General features: G+C 56.8%; 2 protein-coding genes across 7 annotated transcripts in view; one reads left to right on the plus strand and one right to left on the minus strand.

Moving 5' to 3' along the window:
- TXNDC11 (thioredoxin domain containing 11) overlaps window positions 1-10998 on the plus strand; it is a 60630-nt gene extending 49632 nt beyond the window's left edge. For 4 of the 5 annotated variants that reach the window (XM_047087780.1, XM_047087781.1, XM_047087783.1 and 1 more), the window contains 4 exons: window positions 1436-1578; window positions 1898-2007; window positions 5660-5740; window positions 10241-10998. In XM_047087780.1, the coding sequence (XP_046943736.1) occupies window positions 1436-1578; window positions 1898-2007; window positions 5660-5740; window positions 10241-10883 (977 nt within the window). In that variant the 3' untranslated portion in view covers window positions 10884-10998. The remainder of the gene's footprint in view (window positions 1-1435; window positions 1579-1897; window positions 2008-5659; window positions 5741-10240) is intronic. The other variant, XM_047087782.1, reaches the window with a different exon arrangement.
- SNN (stannin) lies at window positions 10922-20623 on the minus strand. 2 transcript variants are annotated; one of them, XM_047087785.1, is made up of 3 exons: window positions 20547-20623; window positions 13616-14003; window positions 10922-11250 (listed from the first exon to the last, which is right to left on the minus strand). In XM_047087785.1, exon 2 carries the CDS (start codon window positions 13914-13916, stop codon window positions 13653-13655), a length of 264 nt encoding a protein of 87 aa, XP_046943741.1. In that variant the 5' UTR covers window positions 13917-14003; window positions 20547-20623; the 3' UTR covers window positions 10922-11250; window positions 13616-13652. The 2 variants fall into 2 exon arrangements, with proteins under 2 accessions (XP_046943741.1, XP_046943742.1); XM_047087786.1 differs by having other exon boundaries at window positions 10922-11313.
- Between the last annotated feature and the right edge of the window lie 6258 nt (window positions 20624-26881).

A 26881-nucleotide genomic window follows, 5' to 3' on the forward strand; every position in this document is an offset into this window, starting at 1 on the left:
CTCTAAATTACTCCTGATTGGTGTTTTCTAAAGTTACGTTTTGGTGTTCTGAGTTTTTCTAAAGTGAAACAAGCCTGTATTTTTGAAGTGTTTATTGGACTTACCCGAATTATGTTCAGTAATACACAAGCATTCAATGAGCTCATAATGTGTTCAATTTGAACTTGAGGGTAATCTGAAAGAAGCCTTCTTCAGATTTATTTTCCTCTCCCTTCCCTCCCTCCCTCCCTCCTTCCTTTCTTCCTTTCTTCCTTTCTTCCTTTCAGAGATAGAGTGCACAAGCAGGGGAGGGGCAGGGAGAAAGGGGGACAGAAGATCTGAAGCGGGCTCTGCACGCACAGCAGAGAGCCCTCTGTGGGGCTTGAACCCGCGAACCATGAGATCATGACCTGAGCCGAAGGCAGACGCTTGACCGACTGAGCCACCCAGGCGCCCCGTAATTTCTTTTCCTCTTCTGTATCTGCTCTGAAATGTACATGTAGCTCAGCTCTTTGTCCTGGAGTTGGTGACAAAATTTGTAAGGGTCCTTGTGAAAAAGTACCTGTGTCTCGCTGGTTTGGAGAGTTGACTGTTAAGTCGGCTGTCTCTGGGGCAGTTTCAGAATTGAGGCGTCATTCAGATTAGGAGATAATTTTTGGTTTTATGTTTCAGAAACATAGCCAAGTAAGTTATTCAGATGCAGATAATGAGTTCTCTTTAGTATGCACAGGACATCCTTCACTTCCTCCTCCCTCTGTGGAAAGTGTCACTCACTATTCGTTAGGACCTCAAAATGGAGAGAGGAGAGAAAGAAGGGACCCGCCGATCAGTGCTGCTCTAGACAGGTGCCAAGGAGTCTGAAGGCAGTGGGAGGGGAAAGCTGTTGGTTCGAGTTAGGTTTTTGGATTATTTGTGAGCCTTATGGGATTTTCCACGAAATATAATTGAGTTTATTTTTCCTACACTTTCAAGAAAGAAACTTGAAGGACTTGAACAAAGGAAACAAAACCCACAGCTCCCCGCCTCAAGTATTAAACGCCTGTCACCTCCCAGTACCTTGTGGAGTTAGCCGCATCTGTAGTGCTGTTTAAAGGTCTGAGCGTTGTAGGTTGAAGTCTCTTCGGGGTGGTGGCATGTCGATCGGGTGTCTGTTTGGGGACCAGCCCCGTTAGGAGAAAAGAGAACTCCTGGCCTGTAAATCCTAGAGCCTGAGACTCCGCGTGGTGTTTTGGTAGCTAGATTACTGTCTGCCGAGGTCGCACTCAGAGCTGAACCTGGTGCCCCCCCCCCCTCCCCCCCCGCCCCGGCAGCCTCGTTCAGGGCGCTCCCTGTGGGCGAGGTGTTCAGAGTGCCAGCCTGTGAAGCCATCCCAGCTTTTACGTGCAGAGTGTAAAGTAGGCCAGCTACTCCCCCTGTACTTCGCCAAGAGCTGATCTCATTTTCTCTTTATTTTTAGAGTCTTTTATTCAAAACTTCAGCATTCTCTACAGTCCCTTGAAAAGGCACCTTATTGGAAGTGATTCTGCCCAGTTCCCTCCTCAGCATTTAATCACTGAAGTGACAACTGATACCTTTTGGGAAGTGGTCCTTCAAAAACAGGTACGGAGTCGGAGGGGCACAGATCCAGCCACCTCCCCCTGGAGAGGTAGCTGCCGAAGCTGCGGGCGTCGGGGCGAAGGCTGGGTTTTGATAAGGCCCAGGTCAGTCGCGGGACGGTCTCCCTGCACGACATACGCGTTACCCGACGCTTCTCTCACCGCAGAAAGTCCTTAAGAAAGCACAGAATTGGAACGATGTGAAGCTGGAGATATTCCCTGGCAGGGGAGCAGTAAGCAGCAGCTCCTGAAAGCCCGCTGGGTTCCGAGCGCGGTCGGGACACGCGTGCGCCCTTTGTAACCACCGTCTTCCCTTCCCCCAGGACGTGTTGCTGCTCTATTACGCACAGTGGTGCGGCTTCTGCCCATCCCTCAATCACGTCTTCATCCAGCTAGCTCGCCTCCTGCCGGCGGACGCTCTCACTGTGGCCCGGTAAGGAAGCCCGTTCGTTCTGCCCGTCTTCGCTCCTCACAGCGTAGCCGTGTGGCTGGCGAGGGCCTGCCGCCTTTTCATAAACCTTGGGTGAGACTGGGTGCAGTGTGATTGTCAGCTTGAAGCCGGAGCAGAACCTCCTCGAAACCCGCGTGCTCCCAGTGAGTTCTGAGCGTTGCTTCCGTGGTGCCAAGTGTGTGTAGCCCCGACCGAATTCCCGGGAGGGCGAGTGTGTGGGCGGCGCTGACCCCTCCCCGCCAGCGGCCGGCTCCCCGGAACCCCATGGGAAGGGTGCCCACGGAGCTCCGTGGCACGGTGGCCTCGGCCCGGTGAAAGGGGGTGGTCCTGACGTGCCGCCCACCGGCCCCGGGACCCGGAGCACATCCCTCTGCCAGGTCTGGCCTCCCTCCTCACTCCTCACATTAGGAAGAAACACTGGTTGGTACCTTTGTGTTCTGGTTTTGTGATTCCGTGGGTACCGGATGTGGGCTCCGTAGTCAGCAAAACCGTTTTTAAATCACTGTTTTGTAGAGACAAGTCTGAAATGAAGACTGTTTGGATAGGTACTAAGCTGTTGGGCCGGGGGGGGGGGGGGGGAGGTGGTGTTTAGATTTCAGCCTTCCAGACAGATTAGAATTCAGTACAAAGATTAAATCATAGGAAAAAACAACAGAACATAGAATATTGAGTTTGCAGGGCGCCTGGGTGGCACAGTTGGTTAAGCGTCCGACTTCAGCCAGGTCACGATCTCGCGGTCCGTGAGTTCGAGCCCCGCGTCAGGCTCTGGGCTGATGGCTCGGGGCCTGGAGCCTGTTTCCGATTCTGTGTCTCCCTCTCTCTCTGCCCCTCCCCCGTTCATGCTCTGTCTCTCTCTGTCCCAAAAATAAATAAACGTTGAAAAAAAAAATTTTAAGAATATTGAGTTTGCTAGTTTGAGGGATGGAAACTTCCCAAAGTGAAGCAGTTAAAAAAAAATAATTAAAGAAAGATGGACAGATTGCACTAGAAAAGTGTGCAGTGAGAGACATAAGGAAAATAGGCTTAAGAAAGAAAGAAAAATAGGTATATTTTACAGCATCTCTGTTTCACCCGCTGGGTCTGCTCTGAGCAGCATAGAGTCAAACTGCGCCGTGAGAGTTTTCTTTGTACGTATCCTCTGACCTAATTGTCGCCGCACTTGGTGAAGCAGCCGCGGCTGTCACTCTCTTTTTACCGAGGAGGAGACCGAGGCATAGAGAGATGCGGTAATTTTCCCAGAGTCGCACAGACTGTAAGTGAGGACCCAGGCTTCCCGGTCAGGCGCTCCTACTCTAGACCCTGAGAAATGACAAAGGTTTAAGGAGCTGCTGAGAAGAAAATGCGGTCAGTCCACACAGTGGAATGTTACTCGGCCTTAAAAAGGAAGCACATTCTGAAACCCGTTACGAGGTGGACACAGACCTTGAGGGCGTCAGTGCAAAGTGAGATACAGAGATACGAAAGGACACATCCTTTGCGATCGCACATATGCAGGGCACCCAGGGCAGTCACATTCGCAGAGACAGAGAGGAGATGATGGGTGCCCGGGGGAGCAGGGGTGGGGGCTGTGCAGCGGGTAGACATTCCCCAGTTTTTCAGGATGACAGAACACTTCTGCAGTTGGGTGGTGGGGACGGCTGCACGGCATTATGAATGCACTTTGCACGACCAGACTGTGCGCTCAGGAGTGGTTCGGATGGCATGTTGTGTGTGTATTTTACCGCAGTGACAAATTGGGGGTCTGGGGAGAAACACCCGAGAGGGACTCCTGTGTGAAGAAAAGACACGAATAGGCTTTGTCACGGCCGGGGGAGGAGAGTATAAGTAAGCAAGTGTGGAAGTTACAGCCTAATAAATGTAAATGAAAACAATAACAAAGTATCATTTACACTTATTAACAGATGCTTTGACGTGACAGAATCTTGTGTTGATAAAATGGAGTGAAATTGGCACAGAGAGATGGAGCTAATAGCAGAAGTGAATTGGCGTCACCTTTTTGGAAGGCATTTTAGCAACATTTGTAAGAAAGCACAAAAATTGTTACACATTTTTGACCCAGTTAATTTTACTTTGGGGAATTAAGGAACTAGGACTCGCAGAGAAGCATGAACTAGTCACTCCCTGTAGCATTATTTGTATCTAATGGTAGAAGCACAGCTAAGTAAATTACAGTTGGGCGTTTGATGGGATTTTTGCCCATTTATTGGAACAATGCTTTTCGTAGAATTATTGAAAAGAATTGCATTTGAAATATATGAATACTGCTCTTAACAACATGTGGGTATATACACCAAGCCTGAATGAGAATCCCAGAAAGAAGGCCCGATTGGCCCAATGGAATTCTGAGTGATATTTACAACAGTGTTTTTCTTTCAATTTTACATGATTTTGGAGTGAAAATCGGGAGGAAAAACGGTATTTGATGATAGGCTAGAGCGTGCCCTACCACTTGTTTAAAAAACGGAACTCTGGGGCGCCTGGGTGGCGCAGTCGGTTAAGCGTCCGACTTCAGCCAGGTCACGATCTCGCGGTCCGTGAGTTCGAGCCCCGCGTCGGGCTCTGGGCTGATGGCTCGGAGCCTGGAGCCTGTTTCCGATGCTGTGTCTCCCTCTCTCTCTGCCCCTCCCCCGTTCATGCTCTGTATCTCTCTGTCCCAAAAATAAATAAACGTTGAAAAAAAAAAAAAAAAAAAACGGAACTCTGACGTTTCAGGTAGGCTCAACCAGGCAGAGACGGGAGTGCCGTTGAGTCGTTTAAGACCATTCTAAAGTGGTCACCCTTTTGGGCGAGTGCATGGCGCTGGTTGACGCCCAATGGCCATGATTCTCGGAGAACTACTATCAAGTTAATGATTCAGAAAGTCCCCACTTTTGTATGCATTATTTGTGATGATTGATGTCCGAACCACCTGTCCGAATGGCCCTCCAAGGTCTGCTCCCTTCTTCGAGGACTACTGTTTGTTTGTTTGTTTGTTTGTTTGTTTGTTTGTGTTTTTCGTTCCATCTGAGCAGTGCCTGCCAGCTGAGGTTGGGGGGGAGCTGAGTGCCGGCTGCAGGAGGGGCCACTACCTGCTTCACCAGTAATAAACCCCAGGTTGGGTAATTCAGCACACATGGCATTTTCCAGATTAGAAAATTAATCTAAAATCTGCTAAGAAAATGCGTGTTTTGTGGCCTCCGTCCGGAGTTACAAAATATAAATATAAAATAGAGTATCACCTTTACTCTCCAGTTTTCTTACATCTTCAGAGGCTTGATGTATTTTGCACAATGATTTCCTTTTTCCAGAGCTAGTCCAGGGATTTCACTGCTTGCCCAGACCCCGTGAGGGGAGCGTGGACTGCTCCTGAGGTGTCAGTGAGGTGTTTTTCTTTTGAAAGTTCATTTTTACTCTCAGGACATGCCCCTTCTGCTCCGTAAGTTAAAGTGGAGAAAGTAGCATGTTCTGGAAGCATCGGTTCTTGTCCCCTGAGCTGCACCCAACCTGGAGTAGTAGTACGTTTACTCAGAGGGCCCGACCAGTATGGCCACGGAATATGCTCCAGGATCTTCATTTATTGGAGAAAGTTCTTTGAGGTCGGAGTGTCTTGGGCTGATCTTTTACTTATTCTCATCTTTCCCTCTGCCTTTGTCAGGATTGATGTATCTCAGAATGACCTTCCTTGGGAATTCATGGTTGACCGTCTCCCTACTATCTTATTTTTCCCCTGCAGCAGGTAAGTTTTTTCACTGTTTTCGATCTTTACTCAATATTTGGGCAGATGGGATTCTTTTGAAAATGAAAAGGGTTTAAGGTGCTTCACAGAAATGAAATGCAAATCATTAGCTGTTACTAAACTATTTTGAATAAAATGTATTGTTAAAAAAATGTTCCATTGAGGGGGGAAAAAAAAGAAAAAAAAAATGCGCCATCAGGGACCCGGGGTAAAAGGGCTTTCGTGTCACGAGGTCGGAGGTGGTTTTTGGTAAGAACTTCACCCCTCCCACAGTGTTTTCACGAGCGTGCATGTGGCCGTCAGAACTCGTTTGCCTTCTGGGTCTTATGAGCCTCCAGTAGATGCCGAGATGGATGGCAAAGAGCCACGTTCACCTGGGCCAGACAGCAGCTCATCTCTTGAGCCCCCCGGGAGTCAGGCCCTGGCTGACCCAGGCTTTCATGTGCGTCATTTTCCATCGAGTTCTCCTGATGCCCGGCTTGTCCCTCCTGTGCAAGCTGGAAATGGAGACGACTCCTCACTGTACCCCGTTCATGGGATTCAAGGAGCCTTCTCCCCACGTGTGCAGACTTCCGTGAACGTCTGCCACGGGGCTCTCCCCTTGATCTCTTCACATCGTGCAGGCGGACTCCAAGTCCAATGATGACAGCAACTGCCCTGAAAGCCCGGCAGGCGGGGACGGGACCTAAGCAAGGAGGACGAACGGCCTAACTTGGCAATTAGTAAATGTTGGGTGCGGATGTTTTGCTAAAAGGGAAATGAACTCTTGGCCTTTAAAAGCCTGATAAACGAGATGTTCTGACCCCTTTTTAAAAAAAAAAGATTCTCTTTTGTTTTCAAAAGGGTCCTCGGGGACCTAGTCACACGACTCTGATGGTATCTTTATAGGGAAAAAGCATTTGCAGGTTACTCTAACGAGGTCCTTAATTCACGTATGTGGTGTGTCCTGTTTTAATTTCCTGCCCTCACTTTTACTGTTCACGGCAGCCACTGCCATACTTTTTATTTCTCATAGATACCTAATCATTTCCTTGTTGTTTCCTCTTTATCTCAAGGAATTTTTGCTGGAATACTTCCTGGGGTAGTAGGGTCCTGTCACATCATGCACTAAAAACAGAGCGTGACTCATCCTGTTGTGCTGACTGTTGTCATGAGCCTCTTTCCTTCTAAGAAATAAAGTGCCGCACAGTCAAGGAATCACGGACCATAAAGCAATTTCATCTGCGTGGGATGGAGGTTGGGCAGGAAGTTTAATGAAGCATGGTTTTCGAATTTCAAACATAGTTTGGAAAAGTATTAAAGTCCTAACACCCAGCAGGTGCCAGCAGCTAGAATGCATGAGTGTGTCTTGAGCGAGACAGAAAGAGATACACCGAGAATTGGTGACGGGGTGTGTGTTGGGGGACTGAGTCAGGCTGGAGTGCCTTGCAGTAGAAAGTTGCCTGATTGTCCGTGTGAGGATGTGCATTGGTGATCCCTGCAGCCCCTTAGCGTTTTGTTTTTAGCTTTTTTAATGTTTGTTTATTTTTGAGACAGCCCTAGTGGGAGAAGAGCAGAGAGAGAGGGAGTCACAGAATCTGCAGCAGGTTCCAGGCTCTGAGCTGTCAGCACAGAGCCCGACGTGGGGCTGGAACCCACGAACCGTGAGATCGTGACCTGAGCCGAAGTCAGACGCTCAACTGACTGAGCTGCCCAGGCGCCCCTGCGGCCCCTTAGTATTGGAAAGTCAAGAATGTAAATACTGAACGTGAGAAGAGTGTCCAGCTCTTTGTTTTATTCTTTTTTTATTTTTTATTTTTTTTTTATTTTTTTGGGACAGACAGAGCATGAATGGGGGAGGGGCAGAGAGAGAGGGAGACACAGAATCGGAAACAGGCTCCAGGCTCCGAGCCATCAGCCCAGAGCCCGACGCGGGGCTCGAACTCACGGACCGCGAGATCGTGACCTGGCTGAAGTCGGACGCTTAACCGACTGCCCCACCCAGGCGCCCCATGTCCAGCTCTTTGTTAACGCAGCGAGCTTGGTAAACCAAAAAACCTCATTACTGCTCTGGAATGGAATTTTCCTTATTTCCTAAAAGTAAAGAGTAGTCGCAAGAGAAGTGAGCTCCCCGTTAGCTGGTCCAGATTGAATGAGTGCTCAGGTTACTCAGAGGGTGTGAACAGGCAAAGGGTGTGAGCTGACCGCTGGCAAGAGAGGAAAGGAGAGATCCCTTTTTCACGGTGACTGTGCTTACGTCATCTTCAGTGAAAAGAATGTAAAAGCGTCTGTGTGTTTTGATAGAGCAGCCTGGCCACACACTAGGTCACGTGCGCAGTAAGTAGCGGAGTGTCAAGATGTTGACAGTTACTTTGGAGGAGGATTCCAGGTGATGGGGGGGTGCCTCGTGTGCTGTGCACATTGCCTCCAGCCAGCACGTGTTTCACAGTCCTGGAACAGAAGCCACATGCAAGGGCTTGTCCTCTGCCACAGGGCGCGCCCTGGGCCGCCTCCTGCGCCCGCTGGCCTTCCTGTGCGGGTGCATCATAGAGCCGCTCTTCCTGCCACCGCTGCGTGTGACGTTTCAGAATCGAGGCGCCCTGGCACGCGCCTGGGTGAAGACGTCACAAGGATGGGCTGGTTCATTCTAGCATGTGCCCTGGCAAGGACCGGGCCTCTTGAGAGGAGCAGCCCGCCCGGCCGCAGTAGCATGGCCCCGTCTTTGGAGAAGATGCCTTACACCCTCGGTCAGGTTTTTATTTGGCCCTTTAGGTGCTAGAGCTACGTGAACACACGCCTAGGGGATTCCGAAGGGAGTCGGACCGCGGGGCCTTTTACCACCACGTTTCCAAAATGATTCTTTCCTGGGGAGTTTGTTCACACCTGTGTCCTTGCTACTTGTAAAAAGTGGGAAAGCACTTTAGCACGCGTGTTAGGCAGACTCACGGGGATGGCGCCCCGAACTCTGCTCTGAAATAGCGTGCTTACAGAGGTCGTTTTCAGTCACGTGAAGGTCGCCCACCCACGCTCCGGTCCCTCGGCAGCCCCCTCCCGGGGCAGTTCGGGTACTCTGCCCTACGAGACCGGGTTTGCGCCGCCTGCACCCCACAGGCACCAGGTGGTTTGTAGTCGTCGAATGGCTGGGAGGGCGCAGTCGAAGAAAGCTTCTGGAGGTTAAGAAAACCATGTTTTAAAGTAGGGTGTGGTTACATATTTACTCTGAATATTTGACTTTTCCATTTCCCTGAAAGTCTCCCTGAGTGTGGTATAAAATGGGGCATATGCGATTTTAATTTCCCTGTGATACTTACTTCATTGGGAAAGAGCTACCCATCAGTAGAACACCTTTTGTCTTAGGTATTTGGCCCCTGGCTTTGTGTGTGGCGAGGGCTCGTGAGCTTGTAATGAGTGGTTTCTGGTTGGGCTTTGAAAGAACAGTATGATTGATTTTAGGCTAACGCTCAGCTTTCAGGTAACTCGTGCCCTCCTTCCAACAGTCCCGTGAGGGCAACAACACTCCCGTCACCCCTTCCACGGGTGAGGGGGTGCAGGGGCGCAGAGAGGCCGCCGGGCTGGGCACTCACGACGGTGGGCGGCAGCCTTACAGGTCTGCCTGGCAGGTGGCCCTGCCTCACCCCCGTTGCTTTAGGACAGCGTAGCTGCTCTTTGCCCACCTTGTGCGTCAAGCTGGTGGCTCTGATGTAGTGCGGCCAGATTGTGCATACACAGGTCACTGTACACACGCCAGACGTTTTGGTCATCAGGCAGTTAAATGACAACTTCTCAAAAGGAATTTTCTGCATCAGGGCTTGCAACAGAGTTTTGGGGAAAACCCCCTTCCTACGTCACTTTGCTTCCTTATTCTGTGCTCTCAGGGCGGGGCAGCCTTCCTTTCTCACAGTCCCTTGGTGGGTCTGTTTGGCCGGAGTCAGGGCCTGAGTGACACTTCACCCATTTTGCTAATAACAATGTCTCCAGATGTTGCCAGATGCCCGTGGCAGGGGGCGGGTTATAGTCTCCCCCAGGTAAGAACTACTCTGAATAACGTGTCCTACCGGCTGGCTGAAGAAATCCGGCTGAGTGTTCAGTCTTCATTTCACCAAGCACTTTGACGGCCACGGGGTGACACAGGTGACGTCCTGCCCGGGGACGCCCTTCCTTACCGGCCACTGGGCCTCCCAGAGTTCGAAGAGGCCCCTCTGCCCACACGCTGCCGGTGCCCTCTTGGGCCTGGGAGCTCCTTGTCTTGCTTAGAAGGTTGTTAACAGAAACTGAGCTCTTTGTCCTGGGAACACACAGTTGAGATAAGCGGCCTTAATTACAGAACAAGCACAGGCGACAGGCTCCGCCTTGTAGAAACATTTTTGCCCAGATAACATTTTCCTTGCTGACTTCTGGTAAGTAAAATCCTCAGAATGTCTCCTGGTGGGAAGCCAACGGCCTGGCCTCCGGTGGCAGTGCCGTCCGGACGGAGCGTGTTGACGGGGCTGTCCCCTCTGACTCCTTTCCCTCTCTCTCCAGGAAGGACCGCAGTGTGAAGTACCCCGAAGACCTTCCCATCACCCTTCCCAATCTGCTGAGGTTCATCCTGCATCACTCGGACCCGGCTTCTTCCCCTCGGAGCCGGGCTGAGCCTCCCGCCAAAGAGTGTGTTCAGAGCGAGGCCGTCTTCCAGCAGGGGCACATCTCCCACTTGGAGAGAGAGATCCGGAAGCTGAGGGCGGAGATCGGCGCCCTGCAGCGGGCGCAGGGGCAGGTGGAGGCCCAGCTCTCGAGCGCGCGCAGGGACGGGCACCGGCTGCTGCGGCAGAAGCAGAGCCTGGAGGCGCGGCACGGGCTGCTCCGGCTGCACAGCGAGCAGCTGCGGGCGCTGGCCGAGCGCAAGGCCCGCGAGCTCGAGGAGCTGGCCCGCAGGCTGCAGGAGCTGGCCGACGCCTCGCAGGACCTCCTCACGGAGAACGCGTGGCTCAAGATCCTGGTGGCCACCATGGGGCGGAAGCTGGAGGGCCGGGACGGAGCGGACGAGCTCGCTCCCCCGCGAGAGGCCCGCCCCGACCGCCCCGAGCCTTCAGGTCCCCCCCGGCTCCCGGGCAGCGCCCCTCCGCCTCCCAACGTCAGCTCCGCGCCGGCGTCCGAAAGGAGCGATGAGAACAGGACAGGCTGACTTGTAAAACGACACGAAGAAATCCGAGGAGAAAGCTGTACGTTGGGAATATATTTATGCAAATTTTATTGAAATTTATTGTAAATAAAGATTTTCTCAGTGGTCTAGAAAATCACGTTGAGTGTCATTCAGCTTTTCTTGGAACAGGGATGACCTCCCTCCGCTCATGGCACAGATTTGGTAGCTTTGAGACGGAAGCAGTAGCCCAGCCCGTTTGAAGATGTGGCTGAAACGTCGGTCGGCGTCTCCGCGGCTCAGCCACCGGGTTCCCTCCCCACCCCCCCTGTTGCTTCCGTGAGGACTCGCGGGATGAAAGGCTGATTTCCTGACCGGCCCGTTGGAAGACCTCAGCACAAGAGTCGGGCTCCTGAGAGAGAACCGAATGAGAGGCCGTGACTAAGCCGTGTGGTTCGTGGCTCTGGCCTCTATGCTAAAAAAAAAAAAAAAAAAAAAAAAAAAAAAGTAGCTGTCGATCCAGGAACAATGAGCGCTATTATGTGGTGGTTCTCGGCCTCTCCAGGCACTCCCAATGGCCCCACAGAGACCGCCCCCCCCCCCCCCCCGCCACTGGTGCCCCGCTGTGCCTGTGACCGTGACCGGGCACCCACCCATCGCCATGGCAGGGATGTCACCCCTGGCAACCGGGGCATCGTGGGATCGAGGACCCGTCAGGAGTGGAACCCAGGACAAAGTGGCGGTTCATGGTTTCAAAACCCAAACCTCCCTGGGACCACCCCGGTCGGGGTCAGCCCCGGGGTCCTTGGCTCCCCAAGGGGACGCAACCTGGGCGTGTGCTGCTGGTTGGCTGCGGGAAGGAGAGGTAGAAAGCCTGGAAGTTCTGAAATGCGGGGAGAACGGATCAGACACCCCAACGCCTTCCACGTTTGTCTGGAGGGCCCTTCAGCAGGCCAGCCATCTCCCTGATCTCCTGCCCAGCATCTTGGAACGAGCTGGCCCCCTCCGGCCCCCAGGGGCTCCGAGGGGGTCTTGCCTGACTTCTCAGGCTCGGCCATCCCCATATAGGGGCCGACATCTCTCCTGGGCTAAATAAGGCCCAGCCACCTGCCTTGCCTGGGCTCCTGGGTAGCCCCCTGGGGCATCTCATTCCTGCCTTCAGCTCACCCGGCTGAAGAGCTACCCTCCTCCCTCCCCCCGAGCTGATACTTCACGTTTGACCCCCAGTTTAAGTGCCACCAAAATGAAGTGTTCCCTAAGCTCCTTCCTTGGGGGTTCCAGAAAGTAGATGAGTTCAACATGCTTTGTTGAGGAGACTTGGTGAGGCCAGAGGAGCCTCGGCCAGCCTGAGCAGGAGGCCAGAGCTTGGGAGGGGGACGGGGTGGGCTGGGAGTGGGGTGGAAGCAGCCGAGGGCCAGGGCTCCCAGGTGAAGCCCGGGCCGGCCCCCAGTTTACTATGAAGGATGCCTACACAAGCCACATTTTAATCACCATAGCTGAGGATGTGCTTCGGGATTGGGATTCACAATCTAAGCGAGTTCACCCAAGTGGGACGCCTTGGGGATGCAGGCTTTGGGGGTGCCGGCCTCACCGAGACAGCCACCAACTCATCTTCGTGGAAACCCGGTCCTGAACCTGACACTCTCCCCCCCCCTCCCCCAGGCTCCCTGTACCAGGGGGCCGTCAGGCAGGTGATGTGCTCACAACCCTGGGCCGCACTCGGGGCTCTCCGAGCCAGGTCGGGGTACTCTCCCAGGTGGCCCGCCAGGGAAGGAGGGGCCCGGGACCCAGCAGGTGGGTGGTACTCTGAGAAGAAAGGAAACTAATGTGTGAACGGGGGAGGGAAAAACCCCTCGAACCTCCCCCCACCCTCCAGTGCAGAAAATACTAAATACAACAAACAAAAAAGCACGAGTTCCTCTTTCCCGGGCGGGCTGGGTTTCAGATGAAGGTCGGGGCTATGGGCTCTGGTGTTTCCAGAGAAGCCTGCGCTAAGTGATGCCGGGGAGGGGGACAGCACGGGGGTGGGCAGGGGGGAGAGCGTTCGGCCTGCTCGAGAAACTGCTCCGCCGCCAGGCCGCCCGGCAGCCCTCGGGACGCGTGCCCTGACTCGTCCTTCACCGGCTCGCCAGCGGCAGCGGCCTCCTTGCAGTAACTCCGCTCTCAACAGGAACTGGTCTCCGGCGACCGAAGCAGGGGCGTGTGGTTCCTCCATCCGTTGCCAGCCAAGCAGAAATCCCCACAGCACCCCAGCTGCTGAGCCACGACACTGAGAACGGACGGGTCACGTCCTCTGCCTGCACATGCCTGTGTGGAGACCCCTGCGCCGTGCACCGCGGGCCCTCCCGTGTCCCAGGCCCCCACCCCCGGCGGAGCCTTGCGTCGGCTCATCATCGCTACGGTCGGTCCCACGTGCTCTACACGGGATCGTTAAAAATCAGCAAACGAGGCTCTAAGCACATGCTTCCGGGGCCTATTTACACTTCGGAGGGTTGTGAGTCCCCGCGTTACAGAAGTAGCTCCGTCCGGAACAGGCTCAGCTAAACATTCAAGTAACAAGAGCGCTACGGGGTCGAGAGCCCCGGCGAGGTCAGGCCTGCCCACTGCCTGCAATGGGCAGTCCCACCAGGAGGCCGAGGGGACGCCCGGGGCCACCGGGTCCTGGCTCAGGACGGCCAGGACGTCGGGAGTCCGTGCATGCGGTGAAGAAGCCCGGCGAGGCCGTGCCAGCAAGCGTCAGCCCCGCCTCTCAGCGGCCCCCGCCCGCGCCTCCGCACCGGCTGCAAGCGGGCCTGGGGGCCTCGGCATCCCGGCTCAGCCGTGGACTTCTGGGCCGCTGGGGGTCAGCTTGGCCTTCCTCTCCACGCACGGTCCCTTGGCGGAGTACTGCACCAGCAGGAAGGGCTCCTTGGTCTCGCCATCCCCCACGATGCTCTCCTCGTCTTCCGACTGGCTGATGCGCTGCAGCCGCAGGTAGCACCAGCAGCCCAGGATCAAGGCCCCCAGGGCCGCGATGGCGATGAGGATGACGATGACCGTGACCACGCCCGTGGTGGGGCTGTGGTCCATAATAGACATGGTCAGCGCCTGGGGACGCTTCCGCGGGAGGAAGCTCGCAGGGCGGTCGGCTCAGCGAGGCTGGAACTCAGGCTGGACGCAAGGGCCCTGGAAGACAAAGCAGGGGTGAGGCGCCGGCGGGACCCCGACAGCTCACGGGCTCGGGGTGGGGGACGGGGGCTCTCCCACGGGGCCTCTCTGTAATCAGATCTCAGGCCTGACCACCCTGCCCTCATCCCAGTGGAAGACACTGGGAAATGACATCAGTCCCTCTCTCAAACAGGCGGCATGGGGAAGTCACCCAGTCTTCTGGAACACCTGGGAGAGGCAGCTGCAGCCGGCCTGGGAAGAGCCCGAAGCAGCCCGGTCCTGGACCGTGGAGGCACTCGGGACGGCTCTGGGGAGGGCAGGGAAGGGCGGGACAGAGCGGACCCCACGGGCTCCAAGCTCAGCGGCAGGCACAGGACCCAGACTGCACACGGGTCAGTACACCAGTGCCTGTCACTACAGATGCATCAGGGCCACGCCAGGGACACAGGGGACCTGGTGTCCGGATGCTACGTTGGGCGGGGTGGGTGAGACCCAGGGAGGCGAGGCGGAGGCTGAGCTGGCAAGAGGGGCCGGCCCTTGGGGAGGAGCGTTCCTGGCAGGGGAGTGGCGTCTTTGAAGGCTCTGAGGCAGGAGAGGGCCTGCTGCTGACAGGGCGCAGGAGCCGCCGGCGGTGGGCAGCTGGACCCGAGGCGTCAGCTGGTGCCGGTGGGCGGCCGGACCACCGTCTGGCCGCTGCAGGCTCAGACCTGCCCCTCCGCCTCGCGGGGCCTCGGGATCCTCCTCTGTTAACGGGGCTGGGGACTGGCACAGGCGGCCGGCAGCGGGAGGCACGGCACATACAAAACACCCAGACTCTTCCAGTGATGGTGGGCGAGGCTGGAGGTGCTGAAGCCAGCGGGCTCCCCTGGGTCCCAAGACCCTGCACTTTCTGGCTTCTCCTCCTCGCCGTACAGGAACCAAATGATAGTGACTCGCACCCGACTGGTGTGAGGGTGGGGAAAAGCCCGCGCCCGCCGGGCACGCGGTAAGAGCCAGCTGCGGGATCCATTTCTCTGGTAAGAGGGACGTCAATGCAAGGACGCAGCACTGGACGGGGAGGTTTTCCCTCCAGACAGGATGGAACTTGACGTCCTTGAGCAATCACCGCCTTAATTAGAAATGGTTCTCACCCACACCAGGGAGACTCCCCGCCCGCCCAAGGCCAGGCTAGCCTGAAGGTCAGAGGCAGCTAAGTCCACGCCCCTGGAGTCTGTCCTGGGACCGGGGCCCCCCGAGTACGGCCCTGCCACCGGTGCTCACGTTTGCAGAGGCGTCCTGGGCAGGGGGGGTGGCACTGTCCCTGCAGTCTGCCCCCTTCTTCCCACCTGCAGGGTCAGGCTGCTGTGGTCACGGTCAACAGGCTCCCTGGCCCACCTGTACGGGTCCACTGTAGCCAATGCCCGGTCCCCCAAAGGAAAAGCCCCGAGTGCTTACAAGTGACCTACAGGGCCTGACGGGACGCATCCCTACCTGCTGCTTCTCCCTAGCCACAGTGACCCCACCGCCTCTGACCTCCAGGCCTTTGGCCCCGCAGGTCCTCCTCTGCCCCAACGCTCTGCTCCCCTCGCCCTTGTCCAGTGGCTCTCAGCTGGGGCGACTGTGCCTCCCAAGGGACATCTGGCAACGTCTGGAGACATTTTTGCCGTCACCACTGGCTGTGGGGGTGCTATTGCTATGGAGTGGGCAGAGGCCAAGGATGTGCTAAACATCCCACAGTGCCCTCCACGAACAGAGATCGGGCCCCAAACATCAACAGTGTGGATGGAGGGTGAGAAGCCCTGATGCTGTTGACGCCAGCTCGGGGGGTGGGGGGGGACGCCTTCCAGGCTCCGCAGTCCAGCAGGGAGAGTCCAGGAGGGTCTCCCTGTTCTACAACTGCACCTGCTCTCCCCATCCCCCCTGCCCACCACTCCCTCCGGGGCGCTTGCTTCAGTGTGCAACCCTGGCTCCCACAGCACGGCCATCTGGTTAGCACTCGCCTCCCCCATCGGGCTGTGTGCTCCAGGAGGGGCCCTGCACACTTCTGTGCTGCCAAGTGCACAGGCTTATCCTGGCTTGTCCCCCGTCCTCGGCAGGGCTGCCATCGGCTCCCACACGCCCTCTCAGCCTGTCCCCCCAGGCCTCCAGACAGGACAGGTAGCCCCCCGCCCCCTCCACACACCCTGAGACGGCCTGGCCTGCCAGCTGGGCCGGGGAACCTGTCCCCACCCTCAGGCTCTCCTCCTGCTAGGGAGGACAACCTACGTGCCTCGTCCCTCTCCCCGGACCTCTTGTGTCCAGGGCCTGCTGGGGTACCTGCCTTCCCACCAGGCCCCCGGACAGGAAGACAGCGCGGTGTATCAATTCGGAAGGGGAAGTGTGTGTGTGTTTGGGGAGTGGGGGTGGTTTGGGGGCAGGAAGTGGGAAATCAAACAGTGGCAGCAAGATGGAGGGTGGGGGGACCCCAGGGGCCGAACCTGCCGGGGGGCCTAGGAGGCACCTACAAGTCCAGGGGGAAGCCAAGTGGCCCCTGGACTGATGAGGAAACGGAGACAGCAGCAGCCCCAGTTTAAAGGGACCCTTGGAGAGCAGTGGTGACCTCCAAGCCGTGTCTGCTGCACCTGCCCCAGGCCAGGAGGACTGGGCAGAGCCAGGTATGGGCCTCTCCCCGCCATGAGCATAGAGCCGGGTGACCAGGCCATGGTCATGACCGGCCTGTGCTCCCTGGCACCCCCCCGGAATGCGTTTGCTTATTCCCTCATTCACTCGGCAACATTTACTGGGAACTGATTAAAAAACAAAAAATCTCACCGCGTCATCCGCTGCTCAGAATCCTCCCTGGCATCAGCAGAGAATCAAAAACCCCTTCCCGCCCCCCCCTGCCCCGCCTTCCCACCTCAAGGCCTCTGAACTTTCTGTTCCTTGTGCCTGGAATGTTCTTCCTGGATTGTCCCATGACTGGCCCCTTCCTATTATATGGGACTTCCTCTGCAGGTGCCTCTGGGAAGATATCCCCAGCCCTATTCTCAGCACGCAGCAGGCGCTCAATAAATGCTGAGAGTTCCGAGCCTGGGGACAGAGTGATGAGACAGAGGGGCCCCTGCCCTCATGGGGATCATGGTCAGCAGCACCCCCCCCCCCCCCGAGCCAGCTCTCCAACCCAAAGCCACTACTGGGACCCTACGCGTGGGTCTCCGCACCTGTCCCAACCGACTCCTGCCAGAGGCTGGCAGCCTGAGAGCGAGGGCAGAGGCATCGTGTGCAGCTGCCTCCACGTGCTGGGGGGCAGGGAGAGGAGGGGGCCACCGAGAATCAGAGCCCAGAGGAAACCTGAAGCACGAGGGCGGCTGGCTGGTTCCCCCTGCACCCCCTTTGGCCCGGGCTGGACCCCACCTCTCCTGGACTTCCCTCATGCCCTTCTGAACCAAAGCAGCTCCTGCAATCAGACGCCTCGCCCTGATCCAGGAAAGCCCACGGGGTGGGATCAGGAGGGCCACAGCTTGGGCCGGGTGGACGCCCGGGACGGCATGTGGGAGCCCCGGACCCCTGAGAACGATCATCAAGGAGTTAACATTCATTCCATATATTTAATCCTCCTAACGACCGTGCTCACCGGTCTCAACCCCCCCCTTTACGGATAAGGAAACTGAGGCACAGAGAGTTCGAGTAGATTGCTCGAGAGCGAAGAGCCAGAAAGCAGGACGTGCCCCCAGAAGTGGAAGCCCAGGCGACCAAAGGAAGGGGTCTTCCAAATGCAGAGGACGGGGCCAGACTGGTGAGGGGGTGGGGGCGGGGGTGGGGGAGGGGGGTGGGCAACAGAACGTACTCCCTCGTCCCCCACCTCAGCAGCACGTCCTCACGAGCTCCCTCGGTCAGGACAGAGATCAGCACTGGAAACCTGAGGCCATCTGGATTCCCTGGAACACACAGGACCAACCCTCCACCCTCCCACTCTGCGGACCCCCGGCCCTGCCTCCCTCGACCAGGGTGGCCTGTCCCTCAGGTCTCCCCCACAGCTCCTGCAAAAAACAGGCTCTGAAGCCCCGCCTCCCAGTCTACTGAGGCCGCCCCCCTGAGCCCCCCATTCCCTGCCCCCTCTGCCCACCAGCAGGTTCAAAAGGACAGTCCCCACCTCGGCCACCAGCAAGCTGAGGGCAGATGCCTTTCACTGTCCTGCTCTCCCTCAAAGGCCCACAACTAGGTCCCCAATGTAGCACCGGGGTCCAGTTACCTGCCTCTTCATGGGACCCCAAAACGGAGCCTTAACCCCAGTCCACGGGTGACCTTACACACTCAGGCCCAGGGGGGCCACGGCTAGCAACAGGATTCACACCCCCACCTCCCCCGCCGCCTTCCCCCCCTCTACTGGGAGGTGTTCTGACCTAGCCACGCAAACTGCCCCGCATGGGCCTCAGTTTCTCAGTGTGCAAAGTGGGAATGAGGCCCTGACCTCACCCCCCAGGCTCTGGGGAGGATGAGCGGCGATAAGCAATGGGAAAACGGAAGGGCCATGGGGCCATGGGGTTTGCGTGTCACCAGGCACCACGCCTTCCTGGTGCCACAGGGAGGACGGTGAGCCCTTGGGACCACCTCCGCCTCCTGTCCCCAAGGACCTGCCTCCCAGGAGGGTACAGAGCCCGGTCCGGGCCTGTAACCACACACAGCCTCTTCCTCAAGGACACCTGCCACCTTCTCGCTTAACTGGGCATATCACGAGTGTCACCCCGCCCAGCAGGATACCAGCTCGCCACCCCAACCCTGCAGCCTCCATCTCTGGGACGACCCTGCTTACATGGGCCCCTGTTTACAGTGCTTGTGGCACTGCCCCTAGGGGTTACGCCATGCCCCGCGACAACAAAGCCATCTATCTGCCAGGTGTGCCAAGAAGCCAGACTCTGCCCCTTGGGGGGACCCCAGTTCACAAGCCAGAAACATTTCCTGCCTGGTTTTCCGATTAGGAACACAGGATTGCAGGGAGGACGCAGCTGAAACATCTACTCCGTGCCAGGCCCAAGCAGGCGCGGGGACCCAAGGATGCATCCCGTGAGGTTCCTGCACTCCAAAACCCAGGATCGAGAGCAGCAGGGATGCCGATGGGAAACTAACCATCACGGGGCTGTGCCCAGCCACATAGCCAGTGTCCCCTCAGCCTCCGTCACCCACCCAACCATACCCCAGCCCCCCCGAAGAGGAAGCTGGCACCAGAACCCCCTAGGTTCCCCGCGGGTAGAAGAGGAAGCTGGTACAGACTGAGCCGAGGGACTGCCCCAAGGTCAGTCTTGGTCTTGTGTGGCCCAGGCCTGAGGCTCATGCCCCCACCCTGTGAATCAGCCACTGGTCATTCTCACAGGGTCAGCCACTTGGCCCAACGACTCTGGCAATAACAGTAGATGCTGAACAAAAGTTGGCAATGATTACTTTGGGCTAGACGCTGAGATGCTGAACGCTTCACACGGATCAGCTCTCCTTTCAGCCTCAAAACAACCCTAGTGTTATCACTATCCCCACTTTGCAGATAATATGCGGCTCAGAGAAGTTCAGTCAATTGCCCAAGGTCACACAGCTCAGAAGTAGCCGCAGAGGGATTCAAACCCAGGCAATCTGCATCTGGAATCCCAGATTTCAACCCTAACAGGGAAATATCATATTCTTGACCCCCACCTCCCCACTCCCCTGCCTCAGGCCCAGGTGAACCCCTGTCCCACCGGGGCAGGCAGAGTGAGGAGGGCTCGATGCTGGGGACACAGGGATGACAGGCGCCCGGCAGCTACCGCGTGCCTAGCGCGGTCGACGTGCAGGCGCGGTGCCAGACGAGCTCCACGCACCCTCTCATTTAACCCTGCCAGGCGACGCCATCTCCACCCCTCCACCAAGGAGCTGAGTGAGGCTAGAGGGACGAAGGGGCTCAGCCTACTGGGGGACAGCTGGAGGGGGAGAGACAGCTGGAGAAGCGACTCCAGTCTGCCCGCCCGGGGGGACGGAGGGGGGGGCCCACTATACCCAGTCATGCCCACGCCGCGCAGTCATTGCCGATGGAACCCGGCACCAAATGCTGCGGCCCGTCCTCAGTTTCCCCACCTGCGAAATGGGCGCCAGACGTCGCCAGCAGCCGCACTCCCACCCCTAACCCCCGGAGCCCGCCGGACCACCCTGGGGGATGCCAGGACGCCCGCCTTCTCCGTTAATTTTAAATATCCCGAGGAGCCTGGCGGCCGGCTTGGGGCGCGGAACTGCGGGCCGCGGTGGCGGGCATGCAATGGGGGTGGGGGGAAACACCCGCTCCCCGCAAAGCGGCCGCCGCCCCCCGCCGCCTCCTTTGTCCCGATCTCGCCGCAGCGCAGCGGACAAAGAACCCCCGCCCGCGGGCGCGGGCCCCCCGGAACAGACCCTCCGCCCCCCCCCCCCGCAGCCGCGCCCCCGCCCGGGCCGTCCCTCCCCCGCCGCGGCGACCCCCACCCCCACCCCCACCCCGGCCCGCGGCCAAGCCGCCCCTCGCGAGCCCCCAGCCCATCGGGGGCCGCCCCTTCCCCTCCCGCACGTCCCCGCCCGGTCCCAGCGCCCGACCCGTCGGGCTCCGCTCACCATGGCGCCGCCCGCAGCCCGGCCCGATCGCCCCGCGGCAGCCCCGCGGGCCCGGCTCCGCCCGCCAGCTAGCCCGGTCCGGCCGCCGCGCACCGTCGGGACGCTGGAGCCCCGCTCTGCGGCGGGCGGAGCATCTCCGGCTCCGCCCCGGCGGGAGGCGTGGCCCGCTGGGAGCGGCCAGTGGAAGCCCGCGCTGGGACGGCGGGGCGGGGCGGACCGGGGCGGGGTCACGTGCGCGCGGGGCCGGGGCGGCCCGGGAGGGGCGGGGGCTGAGCTCAGCTGGCAGCCCTGGGGGCGGGGGCCGGGGGCCGGGGGCGGGGGCCGGGGGCGGGGGCGGGGGGCGGGCTCGGCCTCGGCGCGCGCGGATTGGGCGCCTGGGGCTGTGCGGGACGCCGGCGGCGGCTCTCCCTGCAGCGCCCCGACGCTGCCCCTATTCCCGCCCACTCACGGAGAGGGAAACTGAGGCGCGCCGCAGGTAAGGGTGTAGCCTGGAAACGGGGAGCGGCGGAACCCCGGGCCGGGGCAGCAGAGAGGTGGGACCTTGGAGTTGAACCTGCTAGTCTGGGGAAGGAGCAGGTCATTCACTCGTCCCTTCATTCGTTCATTCATTCATTCATTCATTCATTCATCGTTCATGCTTCCGTTGGCTCCACACTACGGAACACCCACCCACGGGTGCCGGGCTCGCCGGTGGCCACGCGAACAGACACGAACACGACAGACAACGCCCCTGCCCGCACGGAGCTCTCATTCAGGTGCAGGCTGAGGCCGCGGGGCATTTGGCCGCTTGTAGTCATGGAATTTAACTAACGAACCCTGGGATTAGCCCCCACCAGGTGCCACGACCTGTACTAACCGCTCAACACACTTCTTCGACCCGACCTGGGACAGAAGAACCAACCCAGGCTCCAAAGTACTGAAGTACCCCCAGCCCTCTCGTGATAGAGGTGGGATTCGAGGCCAGGCCTTGTCTGCCTACCCCAAGGTGCCAGTTAGTAATCTCCATTTGTCCACCCAAAAAGGCAGTCCAGCGAGATGACACTCCCTTTGTGGCCAGCTGGGGCCTACAGGAGAGGTGAGAGTGGGTCCTCCAAAGCCTCTGTGGCCCAAGTTTCCAGGGCCCCTCGGTTTGGAAGGCAGGAGGGGGGCAGGGGGAGCCCCTCATGCTGGGAGCTGGAAGGCTTGTCTGCTGTAACAGTCTTTCCCAGCCTCTAGCAAAGCCTCTGGGAGAAGATGGGAGGACCCAGCTCACCAGGCCTGGTGGCCAAGCCCTCCTTACTCCCCCCACTCCACAGCTGGCCTCTTTCCAGGTTTGCATGCACCCAGCTGTTTCCCCGCTCTGGGCCTTTTGGCAGTGCTCTTTCCTCCTGCTGCAGCATTCTTGCCCTTCACCTTTCAGATCTCCACAGCAGTCCCCTTCATTCTTCTCCCTGGTCTGTCTCTCCCCCTCAGGACTGGGTCTGTCCTTTTCGTTGCCAAGTCTGCAGAATCGCACCTGGCACCCAGTAGGTGCCGAATATGGGGATGATGTGTGAATGAATGAATGAACGATCACACTGCAGAATTCCGGGCCTGGCCCCACTACACCCTAGCCCAGGAGATCCAGATGGTGAACGGGGGGGGGGGGGGCGGGTGGCTGGAGGGGGTGTAATTAAGCGGGAACAGGGGACAGAGAGGCACAGGGAAGCCCAGCTCGAGGTCAGGTACCCCTGAGGCCAGATCAAGCATCTCAGAGCAGCTCCTGGCCCCTGCCCAGAGGAGCCACACCTGGGAGCCCAGAGCAGGAGGAAACAGGTTCTTCCCAAGGAGCCAGTTCTAGCGGGTCTGGACAACCCCATCCTTAGTTGGCAAAGACCTCATTAGTGGTGAGGACATGGCAGGGGTGAGCTCAGAACCCCAGTGCCAGGACTGGCAGATGAGTGAGGAGGCCAGGGACACTCTGGGGAGAAAGATTCTGGGAAAATGCCCCATGACTTAAAAGTTGAGAGACCGCTGGGTTCAAATCCAGCCTTTCCTGCTGCCTAGCTTTGGAAAAGCAGCCTACCCTCTTTGTCCTTCATGTGAAAATGGGGGTGGGAGTTAGGTCACCATCACAAGGTCATTGTGAGCCCGTCAAATGCTTGGTTCCGATGCAGAGGAAGCAATCCTACCCGTTCACTCTTACAAAAAAATTTTTTTAATGTTTATTTTAGAGAGAGAGACAGAGAGCATGAGCAGAGGATGGCGAGAGAGAGAGGGAGACACAGAATCTGAAGCAGCTTCAGGCTTTGAGCTGTTGGCACAGAGCCCGATGTGGGGCACGAACTCACAAACTGAGATCATGACCTGAGCTGAAGTCGGAGGCTCAACCAACTGAGCCACCTGGGCGCCCCGGCTCTTAACATTAGTAACAGGGGCAGACAGGTGTAGAGTGAACTTGGGCTTCACCATGTGGAATTGGGGCAAGTCACCGCACCTCTCTGAGCCTCAGCCTCCTCCTCTTCACAGGGGGTCCCACGAAACCCACCCGTGGGAATGCTCAGAGGTGGGGGGCTGGTCATAGGCGACCTGGGACCAGGCTTCCTCTTGTCCAGAGTGAGTTGTTTCAATAACAAGAACACGAGTAACAGTGGCAACAGACAGCAAGCACCACATATGCATAAGCACATTTTAACTCCATTTGAGGGATGGGGAAACTGAGGCACAGAAATCACCTGGAAGTCGTGATAAAATGCATATTCTGACTCAGTAGGTCTGGGCCTGAAGTTCTGCTTTTCTCACAAGCTCCCAGGGGGTAGTGATGGTTTGTGAACTGTGCTTGGAGCAGTGAGAGGTGAGGCCCTTGGCTAGAGGTCACACAAGTGGGGGGCCCCCCGAGCCTGTTTCGTCCTCACATCGTAGGCTGCCGAGTGCCCTTAACCGTGGCTGTAACTTCCTGCCTGGCCCCGGCCTTCTCCCCTACAGAGAAGAAGCAGGAAGCGTAGGTCCCCTCCCCAAGCCCATTTCCTCTGTCAGGGCCCCTGCCACCTTCCTCCAGGGTGACATCTGGCCCTTAGAACCTCCCAGCCCCCAGCATCTCCCAGGGGGGTCCTCTCTGTTGATGGCGTGGAGCTTCTCAGATGCTCATTAGCCAGGAGGATAATTAAGGGCGAGCGATGAGTTCACCCTGGCTCCCTGGGGCTTGCTGAGACCCAGCTGGGCCTGCCCTGTGCCAGCCTGGCCCTGTGCCCGCTTCCCTGGGGTGCTGGAGGGGCCGGAACCAGGGAGGGGCTTTCTGGGGAGCAGAGAGGTGTCAGCCAGCTGACTCCAGCTGGGCTTCCCTGCTTAGCCACAGCTATCAGGCTGGGTCTCCTCCCAAAAGGGTTCCAGGCCTAAATACAACTGGAAACGGCTGGGCCTTCGGCCCGTTTCCCAAAGGGAAAGGTGACCCATTGGTGGGGTCTGCAGGGTGGGGTTAGGTAGGGCACAGAGAAGCCGTCACGTAGCTCTGAATCACACAGCGATTGTCTGGTTCAAGGGGAAGAAGCTTCACCTCCTGTTACGCAGCTGTAACATCCCCTGAAGGCTGGCTCAGCCCCTTGTCACCTGGAGAGAGCAGACCCTGGGCTCAGAATCATGCTCTGTCTACACCCTTGACCTAGAACTTAATAGCGTGTCGTTCTCTGCCTATGTATGTTTGCAGTTACTTTCTCTTTGTGGCACAGGCATTGCTTTGCCATTGATGATAGTGATATACCCATAGCTTATTACATCACCCTAATATTTAGTGGGGTGGGAAGAGTGAGTCACCTTGAAGCAGAATGTAACGGAAGATAAGTGTAGAGGTGACAGGGGAACAGGGAAGCAAGGGGACGGTGGCAGATGGTTGGATGAGGTGGGGAACCTGTCCAGCCGGCCAGAACCCAGGTTAGGAACCCCAGGTGCACAGAATTGCGGGCACATCATAATCCGATCATGGTGTATTCTCTTTGGTCCTTGCAGGACCTGCTCTCGTTTTCTTGAATATTTTTTAAGGGTTTATTTATTTTTGAGAGAGAGAAAGAGAGTGCACGAGCAGAGAGGGGCAGAGAGACGGGGAGACAGAATCCGAAGCAGGCTCCAGGCTCCGAGCTGTCAGCACAGAGCCCGACGCGGGGCTGAACCCACAAACCGTGAGATCACAACCTGAGCTGAAGTTGGATGTTTAACCGACTGAGCTACCCAAGCCCCCTTAAAAATTGCCATAATTATTTTAGTCACATACTACGCCCATCCATCAAAAGCTGGGACCCTAACAATGGCCAACATCTAATCCCGAGGCAGCCCTCCCATCCCTGCCTTGTATCCTGTCTGTATCTCAGCCTGCTTTCCCTTTTGATTGGTTTTATCGTACCCACATCCTAAAAAATATACAGGCACACGGTGGAGATATTGTCGATTTTTTCCAGACCGACGTAGTAAAGCAAATACCGCAATAAAGCGAGTCAGATGCATTTTTTTGGCTTCCCAGGGCATGTAAGAGTTATGTCTACACCACACTGGAGCCTATTAAGTGCGCAGTAATATTAGGTCTAAAAAAACGACGCACATGCCTTTAGCAATTCTAAAAACACACTAGCCATCGTCTGAGCTTTCAGTGCATCATAACCTTTCTGCTGGTGGAGGGTCTTGCCTCGATGTCGATGGCTGGTGGCTGCTGAAGGTGGGGGTGGTGGCTCTGGTAGTTTCTTAAAATGAGACAACAGTGAAGTTTGCCGCATCGATGGCTTTCCTTTCAAGAACAATTTCTCTGTAGCACATGACGCTCCTCGCGAGCATGTCACCCACAGTGTAGAGCTTCTGTCCAAACTGGAGTCAGTCCTCCAAACCCCGCTGCTCCTTCCTCCACTCGGTCTCTGGAATATTCTCGATCCCTTGTTGTCGTTTCAACCATCTGCACGGCATCTTCACCAGGAGTAGATTCCATCTCAAGGAACCACTTTCTTGGCTCCTTCATAGGAAGTAGCTCCTCGTCCGTTAAAGTTTTATCATGACACTGCCGCAATCCAAATAGAACAATAATGAAAAGGTGCGGAACGTTGCAAGAATTACCGGAACGTGACACAGAGACACAGAGCGAGCAGATGCTGTTGGGGAAAAAGGCACCCATAGACTTGCTCAGCACAGGGTTGCCACGAACTTTCAGTTTGTAAAAAAAAAAAACCACAGTGTCCGTGATGCACAGTGAAGCGAAGCGTGACAAAACAAGTTCTCCCTGTGTTTTTACTTTTAGTTTCTTCTCGCTAACTTTATTAGAAGAGTATATTAGCTTCTTGGGGCCGCTGGGACGCATAACCACAAACCTGGCGGCTTAAGACCGTAGAAATTTATTCTCTCTCAGCCCAGGAGGCCAGAGATCTGATATCAAGGTGTCGGCAGGGCCGTGCTCCCTCTGAAGGTTCCAGGGAAGGATCTGTTGTTCCCTGTCGCTCCTGGTGGCTGGTGGCCAGGCTTGGCAGTCCTTGGCCTGTGGACGCGTCACCCCAGTCTCTGCCACCGTTGTCACAAGTCATCTCCCCTGTGTGTCATTGTCTCTCCCTCCCACCCCCCAACATTATTGAAGAGTAATAGACAAATATAACTATATATTTAAAGGGTACAGGGATGCCTGGGTGGCTCAGTCGGTCGAGCGTCCGACTTCGGCTCAGGTCATGATCTCTCATTTCGTGAGTTCAAACCCCGCGTTGGGCTCTGCGCTGACAGTTCAGAGCCTGAGCTTGCTTTGGATTCTGTGTCACCCTCTGTCTTTGCTCCTCCCCCACTCTCTCAAAAATAAGTAAACATTAAAAAAAATTTTAAGTATACAATATGATGATTTGATACACATATACATTATGTATCAAGATAATTATATCGTGATGCTGAACATCCTTCTCAACCATGCATATACATGGTATATCAAGGTAATCGACACACCCGTCCTCTCACATGCTTGCCTCTGTGTGTGTGTGTGTGTGTGTGTGTGCGTGCGTGCGCGTGTGTGTCCCACATCTCCTTCATCCATGCATCCGTTGATGGACATTAAAGGTTGTCTCCATGTCTTGGGTCTTGTGAATATCACTGCAGAGACATAAGGGTACAGGTGTTTCTTCAAGATCTTGATTTCCTTTCCTTCAGATCTATACCCAGAAGTGGGATTGCTGGATCGTAGGGTAGTTCTACTTTTAATATTTTGAGGAGCGTCCATACTGTTTTCCCTCCTGGCTGCACCAGTTTCCATCCTCACCCGCAGTGCACCAAGGCTCCCCTTCCCCACTTCCTCCCCAACACTTGTCTCTTGTCTTTGTGATGACAGCCATGCTAACGGATATGAGGCGGTATCACCTTGTGGTTTGGAT

The sequence above is a fragment of the Lynx rufus genome, unplaced genomic scaffold (assembly GCF_022079265.1).
Source record: "Lynx rufus isolate CCGP_SWC_20201006 ecotype Redwood Valley unplaced genomic scaffold, mLynRuf1.p SCAF_23, whole genome shotgun sequence".
Classification (NCBI taxonomy): domain Eukaryota; kingdom Metazoa; phylum Chordata; class Mammalia; order Carnivora; family Felidae; genus Lynx; species Lynx rufus.

What these genes read in the sequence shown, in the direction of transcription:
- SNN (XM_047087785.1), bottom strand. Translation starts at nt 13,916, where the DNA reads ATGTCTATTATGGACCACAGCCCCACCACGGGCGTGGTCACGGTCATC.